Below are 13,595 nucleotides of genomic sequence, written 5' to 3' on the forward strand. Positions count from 1 at the left end.
TCATCAACTACAGTTTATTCTGCTCTGAGCTGAGAAAATATCAGTGTGGAGTTTGGAAAGAGGAAAATCAGAAGAACCTAAGAACACATCAGCCTCCATCTTGAAGCTCAGAAAGAACTAATATTTGAACCCCCCCCCCTCTCTCCTCCCTGTAGGAGCAGTTTAAGGTGGACCCAGAGGGGGGGCTGAGTAATCTCCGTTACTCGGTGGAGTCCCGGCAGGAGCTGACCATCAGCGGCGCTCCCTGCACCGTCATCAACACCAAGCTGGAGTGCGACCAGAACCAGACGCCCTGGTGCCTGCTGTCGTAGAGGAAAGCAAACCTGTCGTTACACCGCCCCGCCTAAAGGATTTAATTTAAACTGTACTGAAGCCCTGCTCCTCTCTGGGTGTTTGCACCTGCAGCCGGCAGCACGCGGCTGCCCTGAGACGAGCACGTAACGGTACAAACAGGATTTAACACTGAACAAGTCACTCCTTCACTGAGCAGAAACAGACAGATGGTCAATGCAGAGTTTTTGTGAGGATCTTCCTAACGCTGATATTAGGAACTTCTCAACCACACACCTGCTGTCGGACAGGACAGCCAGGATTTTAAAGAGCATTAAACCCTCCTGATGATCCTTGATATTAAGAACCAGAAGTTTTAAAAGCATCAGCATGAAGTTGGAGACCTGACAGGGGGACTGTTCTGTGTGTCAGACCTCAGAGAAGTGCACGGAGAAACTGTTACACCAAAATGAATGAAAACAGACGAGCGCGGACAGACCAGAGCCGTTTTCGTTCTGCTGACATTGTGTGATTCTTTTTTTTTCTTTCTTTTTTTTATTACTCTGGGATCATGCAAACAGAGCAGAGCTGACCTGGACGGCTACAAATGGAGCTTAACACCAGACATCACACACCCGCCAAAACACGCCTCGCACACACAGACTGTCGAGGTCATTTCAGCTGTTTGAGCTTGTAGCGAAACGAGTCAAAGAGTGATCTGCAGAAATCTGCCTCCAACCATCAGAAGCTTTAGATAACGTGTTTAATTCCCTGCTGATGGTTTTATACTGAAGAGAAAGTCCATCGGAAACGCTTTGAATTCACCAAAGAAGATCAACTTTTAAAGGTTTTTTCTAAGTTATTTTTTGGGCATTTTATTGGACAGGACAGCTGAGGAGACGCATGAATGGTCGGGAGGAGAGAGTGGATGACATGCAGTATAGGTCAGATTTGAACCAAGAACTATAGCCTGTGTACATACTGTGTATGACAGAACCACTAGGCTATCGTTGTTCCCTGAACTTTTTTTTTTCTTTCTTTTTTTTTAAAATATTCTGTGTCTCATGAATCCAACTCAAAATGACTGAGACACGTGATCGTTGGGATGGTACGCTTCCTGATTCTGCATTCATTCTCAGAGTTCCTCGTAGATTGTCAAAATTCCATCATTTTATTATTTTCGTTGATACAATCGGCTTGTTGCTTTGATACCTCAGCCACAAAGACAGAAGTTGGACGCGCTGCCGTTGGCTCATGCCTTGTTTTTAATTCTCATCATTTGCAGGCAGACTGCTGCATTCTGCTTGTATTACCCTCGTGTTGCCAACCAGTGGATAACCTAGAAGGTGTTCTCTCACTTTCTTTTGCAGCAGATTTTGAAGGTCTGTCACTTTTTAAAGCTCTGCTACTTTTCCACACTGTTCATCATTTCAGTGAGATTTCACCGGGCTGACAAAAAGGTATGAACGTGTTCAAAACAACCTCATAGTTCATAGTTTTTTTTTTTGTTTTTTTTTTATCATTTTGTTGATGTAAAAATAATCATAACTACCTGAAACCCTCGAGTTTATTTTCTGTGGTGAATTTAAAGCGTTCCTTCAAAGTAAACTGAGCCAAACCAGGCTGAACTGTACCCAGACTAAGACGTCCAGCCGTTCTTTAGCTGTATAACCTCAGCCTGTATTTGAAACAGAACAGAAGAAACAGAATGCTACTGAACATGACGAGCGATAATTCAGCAACAGAACAGATTGGATTCACTGCGATCGATCATTTTTTTCTTTATAATTTTTCTTTGGATTTTTCATTTTAGTCTAAGAAGGAACCAAAGTGAAGAGCAGAACATCCACGAGAGTTCAGCCATCATGAAACCATGCTTTACCTCTTCATGGTTTAGAGAATGAATGTATGTATGAACACTGAATAGTGATCATGTTTTTAACTCTGCTGAGGGAGGATTTATCTGTCGCTTCAGGATTCTCCTCTGGATGTGGAAGATATTAAACTCTTTACAGACGAGAACTCCAGGAAGACAAAGATTCTTTGCTTTTACAATTTGAAGGAAAGCTTTCAGAAGCTGCTGCACATGAAGATATTTTCTTTGATCAAGTCTTTAAAAAAAAAAAAAAAGGTGCAGAATCTCGAGTTCAGAATCAAGAAGTTGTTCACTTCACTTAAAGCTTTTATTGCTTGTTAAAACCAAACCGGCTTATCGTAAAGAATCAGCATCTGATTTCTATGGTTCCTTCTCGGTTTGGGTTTTAATGTGGAGTTAACTTTTCAACAAGACGTAACAAAATGAAGCAGAAGTTATTTTTTCCACATGTCACTGAAGTGAACAGACTACCATCACAGTCACTGAATGGATCCAGCTCTTACAGTTTCCTTTAATAATAATAATGAGAGCGATGAGTTCATGACCTCAGAGGAACCAGCTGGGGAAGTATTTATATCACTAAAATATTTGTTAAATGTGTCTTTATTTTACTCCAAGGCGTTCTACTCATTTCATGAAAAAGAATGATGGTGTGACTGGATGTCACGTCATCACTGGGAGGGATTTAAGCGATGAAACCAAAAATAACTGGATTTGGGCGCCTTAGAGTTTCATACTGAAAGTCTGAAAATGAACCTTTAAACCTGCAATGTTTGAGATGTGTTTCTAAAAGTTCAGTTGATGGTGACATGTCCTTTAAAGTCATTTTTTCTTCTTTGGGGGAAAAAGCCTGAGGCGTGAGCGACACCTCGCTGGGTTAAAAAAAAAAAAACAACAGCAACCTCTTTTTTTTAAATTTCAGAATTTAACAGAGAATCCACGGCTGCAGACAGCGTTTAGAGCTCCTCCTTCCCTCCTTTTAATCTTACAGTTTAGTTTACCTGTGGTCATATACGGACATGATGAGGTTAAAACGTTCAGCCAACAAATATTTATTTTTTTCTGTTTGTTGAGAAACAATCTCACCCTTTTTTTTATCACACTGTGCAAATGGTTAAATGTCTGACCATGAGCTGTATGTTTTTATTTAGTCTGACATATGGTACACAAACACCCTTAGGGGAAAAACTGGAACAAGCTTTACAAAATGCTACTGTATTATGACTTGAAGATGCAGACTGTCTCATTAGAAGCTCCAACAGACGATGAGAGTGGCTGAAAAGTCCTTGAAATAGAACAAAACGTCTAAATCTGTTGATCTCAACTTGTGCCAGCTAATCCTTCTCTGTGAGTCTGAATTTAGACTTTCATATTCAGACAGCTTCTCTGTCTTCTTCTCTGCTGCTGTAATGGGTTGATTTGCCTCCAGGGGGCGCTCTGGATTGTTATTGCTCTCTAAGCTTTGTTTTTTTTTTTTTTTAGACATCCTGACTTTATTTCCCAGACAAAACGGTACCATTGTTTGTACAATATTCAGTATTTATATAAATCTGATTCTACAGAAACATCTGGATGTTTGTTTTCTTTTACACAAGTGTGTGTGTGTGTGTGTGTGTGAAACGCCACATTTGAAATGAAATAACAAATAGAACGGAAAACTTGTGTGCTCAGTGAGGTAAAATCACGGTTTCTGACGATGCAGTCGTGAGCCCTTGAGGAGAGTTCAGTCGTTTATGGTTCAAAAATGATCTTGTCTGTCTCCGTAAAGATCCTTTCTCTGATGTTGTTGGACATGTAGAATAACAATCCGAGCCTGTCGGTGACAAAACAACAACTTGTTGTCAACATATGTTGATTGTCGCAGCCATTAAAGTCTGTTTGAACAGAGGAGGCTGAAGAACTCTACTAAAGCAAACTGAAAACTTCATATCTTTCCAGCAATAAGAACACAAAGCCGTCGAAGTCATAGGCCCAGGGTTAGTAACTACAAAAATAAAGAAATAGAAGACTTCAACTTTAGCTCATATAAACCTCCAAGTGAGATCACACTTTTAAATACCATCTCTTTTAATTCTGTGCGTATACGTGTATCTTTACATGTTCTCTGTCACTTCCTCCTCTCTCCTCATTTTCGTGTTTGGTTTGTCGCCAGTGTGACTTTTAACGAGACAACAGGAGACTCCGAGCAGGAGAAATGCAGGTAAAGCAGGTGAATGTGCACAAATGAGGGTGTGCAGTTATACCCGAGGGCTGATCAGAGGTTAGCGGAGCCATTAGCAGGTTCAAACAGCAGGACTTTACAGACAGTTAGCCTGTCATCCTGCTCCTCGTAATGAGCCGCTGTGGATCTGCTAATGAACACGCTGAGAACTCGTTATACAGACACACTTGCTACGTTAAGACAGAAGAGTTTTTTATTCAGAGTTACAACTTTCTTGTCTGCAAAGACGGGTATTAAGAACATTCTGAAATTATTATTTAAAGGGATACTTCACCCATTTGCATGAAGCTGTGTATCATTAGAAATATGGTAGTAGTGTTGAATGGTCGTGAATCCAGCACTCATTTTGCCCTGAGACGAGAAAAATATGTGTTTCTTTGCCTGGAAGTTTTCTTCATGTCATACAATATGACGCTTTTTGCAAATCTGAGTCTTTTGTTTAGGCGAAATGTCTCATGTTATTTTACCAAACTAAACAATCGGAGGTTGAAGTCATCTCATGAACCCATCCTGACTCATTTGACCTTTTCATACATTTACTTCTATGTTGAAGTCTTTCCAATACAATGGACCCGAATACTTAAACTCACATTATCAAGTACAAACAGTGTGAACTTCTTTGGCTGGGAGGTTTATATGAAAAGGATTAATATATGCAATAAACAATATTCATATCTGTTTCTTTACCACAGCAACATGAACTTAAATCTGAGGATCGTTTATTTTGTAGGTTCAGTGGGAGGACTCTGTGGAGCAGAAGCTAAACAGCCAGGATGGAGAGATGGGGTTTGCCTGGTAGAAAAGGGATGGAGACTATTCATTGAAAGATCAGTTATGTGATCATTACTGAGAGAGCTGGGAGTCCATGGACAGAGTAAGCACAAGACAGCATGAGAGATGCAAGATGGAGCAGCTAAAACAAGTTGGTGGACTTGGATGAGGATAAATGGATGAGGGGTCCAAAATAAAGGTTGAAGAAAACCCATCCAGAAGTTTTGTTTTTCTCTCTTCTCTCCTCTCTTCTCGTTGGGCCTGAGGAATAGTTTAATTTGGTGCTAGGTGATAGTCAGCGTTGTCACTCCCTGGATCTCACAGAGCCTAAATTCCCATTAAGTGGACATTTTTCAGGAAATTGAGTTTTTTTGCTTGATTCAAATGTGGTTTGAAGTCTTGTCCCCTCTTCCCCAATTTAATTATACATGTACTTCTAACTGAATCCAGTTTATTTGAAACCTGCTGGCTGTTAGAAGTCTTTCAGTTTGTGAGCAATTTTGCTTCAGATTTATTTTAGAAATGGAGAAACTGCATCCAGCAATGTTCACTTATGTATTCACTTGTATATCGAGTTTATTCTTCTCTAAAGTATTCAGTCTGAAAGAAAGATGAATTCATTCACCTATCATCGTTCCTCGGGGTTCTTCTCAGTTTTCTGCGTCATTGTGCCTTTTTAACAGATGTTGAAGGAGATTATTCAGATATCAGCGTTTCCCCAAAGCCCTAAAAGTGTCTCACACTATCTGTCTCCTCTGTTTGTACAGTTGTGGATTTTTGGGGACAAGCCAAAGACGTTGAGAGAGACAAAGAGACGATGGGTGAATCTGCCCACCCCCCACTCAAAGCTGTTCCCCCCAGGGTGCAATTTTCACCTTTTCTTGGAGGTGACTGCGACAGAAAAAAAACACCTTTCTGCTGCCACAAATAGACTCCAGCAGCACCCCTGAGCTGCGGCGTTGTGATAATTTTTTAATTCCCAGCTCAGTGATTATGAACTTTTACCTCTGCAGTAATGTAAGATAATGCAAATGGTATAGCAATAACTAAAGAGAACGCCCGGCTGTGCGGTTCACACGTATTTACAGACGCTGAGGGCTCATGAACAGATGTGGTGTTAACACTTAATTTTCAGCCTTTGTTAATGAATGTGGGGGATTATCCTTCTATAATGCAGCAATTAGCGAAAAATAAAAGATAAACTGGATGAGAATGTGTAATCATATTCACTAAAACAGCTATGAAAAAAACACAGAGGAAGTAGATGGAGAAAAAAACACATGAACAAAAAATGTTGCATTTGGTGATTTAATTGGACGTAGTGTAGTGTTGTCTGGAGAAGTTGGTATACTCTTAATTCATTCCAAACATTATTTTTATTATTATTATGTTTTGCATTGTGTCATGTAAGACACTGTCTATAGGTTGTGACTGGAGGGCTAAACTGAAGAGTGTAATGTATTACATGCTAACTGAGATAAGTTTGTATGGTTGCTTGGTCACACTCTCATTTCCTCTTCTTAGCTTCATTGCTCACCTTCCGTACAAAGACAGGCTAACTGGCTGCTTTATAGCTGAAGGCTGCTCTGTGAACTAGTGTTGTGTTTGGGCTGTAAACATGTTAAAGTTGGACATTTTACCACAAGGCTCTATGGGGATCGACTAACTTTTGGAGACAGCCTCTAATGGACCCTCGATGAACTGAAGTATTTTTGCCAAAAAAAAAGAAATTTTGTTTATACTTAGCCAGCAGCCTTTGAATGTACACCACAAGGTCAAAACTATAGGGACACCTCTGTTGAGTGAAGTGAACAATGACTTAATGTATGGTCTTCACTAACAGGAGAAAATGAAATCCACAGTTTTATCAGCTACATCCATCTTATGTGAATGAGAGTCACTTGGAGTGTTTTTTGTGTGTGTGTGTGTGTGTGTGTGTGTGTGTGTGTGTGTGTGTGTGTGTGTGTGTGTGTGTGTGTGTGTGTGTGTGTGTGTGTGTGTGTGTGTGTGTGTGTGTGTGTGTGTGTGTGTGTGTGTGTGTGTGTGTGTGTGTGTGTGTGTGTGTGTGTGTGTGTGTGTGTGTGTGTGTGTGTGTGTGTGTGTGTGTGTGTGTGTGTGTGTGTGTGTGTGTGTCGGCATCAGTCCACCTACAGATGGTCGGACTCTCACTCGTCTGTCACACTCTGATTGGCTGCTTCAACTGCTGCTGCTGGAAGCTTCTGAACCAAACCTGACAGACATTTCACACACACACACACACACTCTCACACACACACACACACACACACACACACACACACACACACATACACACACACACACACACACACACACGCACACATACACACAAACACAGACAAACACATAGACTATATGGTATACATATATAGAGGATGGGCAGTATGGCAATAATAAATTAAACACATAAATACCACAGAAGATTGAAGTCACCATAACCAGTCAACAGAAGATAACAGACGCACAAAAACCTGTTAGAGAAAAAATAAGAAAATGACTCTAAAATCTTGATAAACTTTCTTCAAACTCAAAATATTTACTTTTCATACAGGAGGGTTAATTTAAAGTTCTTTAAAATGAAATGGCAGATTAAAAAAAACAGGTAAATTATGTGTAATTAAGTGTAAATACAATAAATGATACAGGCATACGATTCATTTATTTGATCTTTTAAGGCCAAATTCAGGAGGAAATGTGATCGATGGAAGATGTATTTAATTGTAAAAATCATTTGAATCTGTTATGACTCTACTTTAAAGGTATTGACTTTAGACATACATTTACATTTAATAATGGTCTCAGTTGTAATTTCTTGGAGTTGTCTGTATGGAGATCTAAACAAGGGATGGGATGAGCTTTTGTTTTCTTTTTTTCACTTCTGTTGGAGAGTTTTTTGTAAAAATAAGATTTTACGATTGGATTTAACAATGTGTGATGTATTTTTGTAAATAAAATACTTAGAAGTAAAAAAAGTAGTTTTCATGATCTTACATTTCTCAAGTTGCAACATAAGAGTATTTCTTTCTAATTGACCTATTTACAACAATGATCATGTATTTTCTACATATAAACAATAGAAATATTGTAATGGATCTATTATTTGGGGGGGAAAAATGTATTTTGATATTTGTTTAGTAACATTTCATTTTTACTGCAACCACTTCTCTATGTATAGACCTGTTCACATCCTGATCACAACTGATTCAGACTGTTAGCCAGTGTCAGACCACTGGAGGGCGCTGTGCTGTTTGTTTTCAGGGTTCAAACACAGCCACATGTTCACTAATGTCAAAGTAATCTTTTTACAGCAGACGGACAAGAAAGAAAGAAATTTAGATCAATTTAAAGAAAAAACTCAATTAAAAAACACAAATCAGTAAAGCTGTCATTACTCTACCAAGGTACACCGTAAAATATGAAGCACTATATTTGTTTATACTGTAAAGTGTTAAGCATCAGACGTATACTAAAGAGTTTAGAATAATACTGTAAAGGTCAAAGTATTTGTTTGGTTCTTTCTATTAGGTCAGGGATAACCAATTGATGAATAAAATGTGTTAAGGTGAAATACGATAAAAAATCAATCAATCTTTACCTGTTAAGTACCATCTCATAAGAAACGCTGTCTCAAGACTCTTAACAACAAGTGCAGGCCTTGACCTCTGCCTTCGTAAACCAAGATCCAACATTAATCAACCATCATTAAAGTAACATTAAAGGTGAAATATGTAGATTTGGAAGTGAAATGAAAAATTTGGAGAAGGGAAACAATTCTCTGCTATATTTTCTGAACTGAGTAAACTTTATTCAAAGGAAAAAAGGTGTCCCTGAACACTGTTTGGAGCTAAAAAGCTACCAGGAGAGTTACTTCACTGTGGCAGGCCCCTCACCATAACTTCTCACATAGTATTTTATCTTCAAACAGTGTTCCAAGGACCACATTTTTTGTGTGTAAAGTTATGAACATAAACTACAGTATCTGTACACTGTACCAAAACTACATAGTGCACCTTTAAGCAAAGTTACAATGGCAAGAACAAACAGCCTTTTAACAGGCAGAAATGTAGAGCAGAACTAGACTCATGTTGAACAGCCATCAGCAGAAACTGTGTTGGGGTAGAGAGGGTTTTGACTTTCAGTAATATGTTGTGAATGCACAGAGAGGAGCAGAGACAGGAGTCCAGTGTGCCCGGTCCTCATGCAGTCTAAGCCTATAGCATATCTAGGGACAGCCCTTACTATAAGCTTTATCAAAAATGAAGGTTTCAGGCCTACTCTTAAAAGTAGCGAAGGCGTCTCAGACCCTGACTGATGAATGATTCCAAATGAAAGGGGCATACTGCATTAAGAGACTGAGGGTACCATGAGTACTGTAGGCCTGACTTCTTGGAGCTTAATGTTCGAGAGTGGTAATAGGGCACTATGAGCTCTTTAGGATGGTGCCTAACCATTGCAAGCTTTGTAGATGAGACAAACACATTTTAAATGATATATATATAGTATATAGTAAACCAGTGCAGAGAAGCCATTTCAGCAGTACTGCAATCTCTTTTCCCAGTTCTGGTCAGTACACGGGCAGCAGAGAAGTCTTTGGACACTCACTGGGACATCCTGATAAATGCTGACTAGTTTTTCTGCCTCGTTCTGACACAATATGTGACTCATTTTTATAACGTTAGAAAGGTGAAATAAGGCTTACCTCAAGATTTGTTTTACGTGGGAGCTGAAAGATAGGATTGACACCTAATCTGAGGGTAGCTGATAGCGCTTGAGTTTTTATTTGTGCAACGGACCTACCTTTACCGTAGGCACAAATATGACTAATATAAGATAACTTTGGAAAGTACAACAACAAATGAAAAATCAAAAGTGAATTACTTTTCATGTTCCATTATCATGTGAACATTTAAGTGCACTGTTCTCAATGTGAATTAATTCCCCGTTTATGCAAGTTTAGGAACAGTGCGTTAAGTGATAGTTTGGTGTGTCATTAAACCCCTGTCCCCCCCCTCTTTCTCCCCCTCCCTCCTATAAATCCCGTCTCTGGCCGGCGGCAGCGCGGCGCTGAGTTATGACATTTTTGGCATAGCTGTGCTGCAGGTGAAAACATGCCGCTGTGAAATGCAGTTTAGCTAATGGTGCAGCTCCTGCAGCAATTTGTCCTCCACAACAACACATAAATTACCGTTTAGGAGATGACTGTAGGCCCCCAGTGCTCCCAAAGCTGACTGACAGTTGTGGGTGAGTAAGGACGGGGTTCTCAACCTGAGTTCTGGAGAGTCCCCCAGGATCCTCCAGGGGATTTAAGGGAGTCCCCGCTTAAAATTTCAGCTTTGATTTACAAGAATTTTCCCAGATTACAGACTGAGAGAGTCTTTAAATTTCACTCACAAATCTGTCTGCAGCTGTCTGATGTTGGTTTATGGAGAAAACGTTCTCACCCACAGAAACAACTCACAGATCACTGTTAGGACGTCTGAAAAAACTCAACAATTCAAATCAGTTGTCCTTATAACGAGCAGCACTCACAACAGACTGTTTATACATACACTCTGTTAATTCAATGATGCAATAACAGATGCAACCACCAGGAGCAGAAAGAAAACAACCATCAGAATCATAGTCAGAATCAGCTTTATTGGCCAGGTATGTTTAACACACCAGGAATTTCACTTTGGTAGACTGTGCTCTCTCTGTCCAATATAAACATTAATTAAAAACAATTAACTAAAATATTAGCAAGTAATTAAAGACTAATATGTACAAGACTAAAAAAGATAATAGTGCAGCGGTGAGTAGTTTAAAAGGATGATGAAGTATGTACATGTATACAATCTGCATAACTGATTGACATTTATATTATTTTTCATTGACCTCTAGTGGCTGAGTGGAGAAAAGGCTTATAGGTTTATTCATTCTAATTCAGGGATGTGATCCATCTGGATTATTCTAACTGAAGAGGTGACCCATGTAAAACTTGGACACAAGAAGCTAACAATATTTTGTGAAAAAATGAAAACTTCCATTAATCCACATGTTTAAATGTGTGATGAGTATCCATACGTATGTTGTTAGCTGCAAGCTAACGGCACAGATAATAAATCATGATAAGGTTTCGATTAAAGTCATGAAATAAAAAAAAATAAAAAACAACTCATCCTGCACTTGGGCATTTACCAGATTTTCAACTAATAAAAAGACTTTGTCAAAGCTAGCAAGTTCATTTACAGCTGATTACAGCGGATTAGGTCAACAAAGAGAAGAATCCATCTATTGTGCATGTCTGACTCAGCTATCTATCATATGTGACAAATCACCACCATCTATTTACTATCAGACCTTCCTATTGACCTTTGCAGTATGTCTGATTATAAACAATCGACAAATGATAAGTCTTTGTCCTCATGGGCACACACTGTATTTGGGTTAAAAGAATTATAATGCATCCTCTTTGATTTTATGTACAATATATGCTGTTAGATTTCCAGCATGGCGGCTGCTGCTGATGAGCCTCAGAGCCACTGCAGATAGGTGACATCACTCGGGCTCCATCCATGAATATTTACAGTCAGACATGAAGCTAAGGCTCCAGGTGATGAGTCTAAAAATGATCTTGTCAGATTTTCCTGTGGGCTCAGTTGTGATCTGGTGTAATAAGAGCGATCTGGTCTGCTCAGATGAAATTCAGAGCTGCACAGATTTAACATTTTCCCAATTGGCTATCTAATGTTTCATGTGACAATCAGAGTGTGTGCTCGTCCTTCCTCTGGGTTCCTATACCACACAACCAGATATCCTGTCCAAACGTAGTCCAAAACTATCCTACATTCTTCCTTTCTGTTGTTCTCCATGTTGGTTGGTTTGGTGGTGAGAGATTCAATGAGATTTCCATGTTGTTCCATTTTATATTGTTGCCCTCCACAAGCTAAGGAACATAGGTTTGATCTATGATTATTTATTGTCTCTTTCAACATGTTTTTTTTTTTATTATTTATTTTTGGGCTTTTTTTTACCTTCATTGGAGAGATAGGACAGGGGACAGAGACGGAAATCAGGGAGAGAGAGTGTGGATTGACATGCAGGAAAGAGCCACAGGCTGGATTCGAACCCAGGCCGCCCACGTTGAGGACTATAGCCTCGGACGCTCGCACCACTGCTCCACCAGTGCCCCCTCAGTGATTTTTTTTTTTTTTAGAGATCCTTTTTAGCTTTGTGAAAATGTGTCCGTTACAGTCGTTACTCTTACTTTGTTTCTTTAAGTACACTTTGTTGCTAATAATTTAATCTGCTTGTATGAAGGAGCTTTATCATTAACAGGGTATTCTTAATCTGTGGTATTACTTTTTGTAAGACACATCTGATCACCTCTTCCATCACTTCAGTAGACAAATGTAAGGCAACTTGTTACATAATTTACAGTAAAGTTATTACAACTCGACCATCAGTTAGAGCTCATTACTTCTGAATACTTCAGGGGGATTTTCTGCTGTCATCACTTCACTTCTTTTTCCTTTATTTGTTCACGGTGAAGAATAACAAAGTGTGTGTTAGTGTCAGGCGCACCAGCACACTCAGTCAGATCAGTGACAGGAAGCACAGCGAGGTTTGTTTCAAACTCCTGACAGTCGACTTCAGAACGTCTGTAATGTGTCGGAGATGAAAGACGCTGTCAGACGAGTGAGATGTCTTCATGAGTTAGTCACAGTGGGAATGTCGTTAGACCACGTTCAGATCTGTGTGTTTTTTTTACAAAAATAACTGTCGGTGAAAAATAGTAAATACTTTTAATGAATACCTTTTAGAAACCACAGATAATAGTTATAATCATAGCTGAATAAAAATGTGATCCTTGTTTCCTGCTGTTTGCGTTCTTCTTCTTGTGATAGGTAAAGGGAAGTTTATTCATATAGCTCCATTCTCATATTCAGTGTGCTTTACAGAACATTTATAACAATAACAGCATTAAAAGACACATCACATTGTGTTAAAATAAGACATCAAGCATAGCAAATATTAAAACATTAATATTGTATCTTCATTGTTGCAGGATGCCACAATATTTTTTTATTGATCAATAATTTCATACAAGCTCACATTGGGTCAGAACCCCAAGGTTGGGAATGTGTTACACCCTCTCTACCCTCGGAGTGGAACATAACGGCACAGTTCAACACATGCATGGCTCTACGTAGTCATGAAGCTTGCTTAGTGTGCTAAAGACAGGCGGAAAAAAAAAAGATGGGCGGTTCAGAATAGGACAGCTATTTGACTTTGTGGCTTATTTTTAGTCAGAAACAGCCATAATACTCAACAACAACAACAACAACATTGTATGCTCGTGCTTCTGCTCATGCATGAACCACCGTGCCAAAGCATACCTCTTCAAAGTGTGCCAGGGCTGCAAGGATGTGAGGCTTGGAGCACTAACACTGGACAGAC

At 39.3% G+C, this 13,595-nt stretch overlaps 1 protein-coding gene across 4 annotated transcripts in view; it reads left to right on the plus strand.

Annotated features, from left to right (window-relative positions):
* Window positions 1-13,595, plus strand: part of b4galt7 (xylosylprotein beta 1,4-galactosyltransferase, polypeptide 7 (galactosyltransferase I)) — a 48,390-nt gene that overhangs the window by 6,152 nt on the left and 28,643 nt on the right. Inside the window, exon 6 of one of the 4 annotated variants that reach the window (XM_079351758.1) lies at window positions 5,140-5,345. The exons of 2 other annotated variants lie outside the window; for them this stretch is intronic. In XM_079351758.1, coding sequence (XP_079207884.1) covers window positions 5,140-5,166 — 27 coding nt within the window. In that variant the 3' untranslated portion in view covers window positions 5,167-5,345. Of the gene's footprint in view, window positions 1-155; window positions 3,712-5,139; window positions 5,346-13,595 lie in introns of those variants that run through there. One more of the 4 variants, XM_079351757.1, reaches the window with a different exon arrangement.

Source organism: Symphodus melops (assembly GCF_947650265.1).
Source record: "Symphodus melops genome assembly, chromosome: 9".
Classification (NCBI taxonomy): Eukaryota; Metazoa; Chordata; class Actinopteri; order Labriformes; family Labridae; genus Symphodus; species Symphodus melops.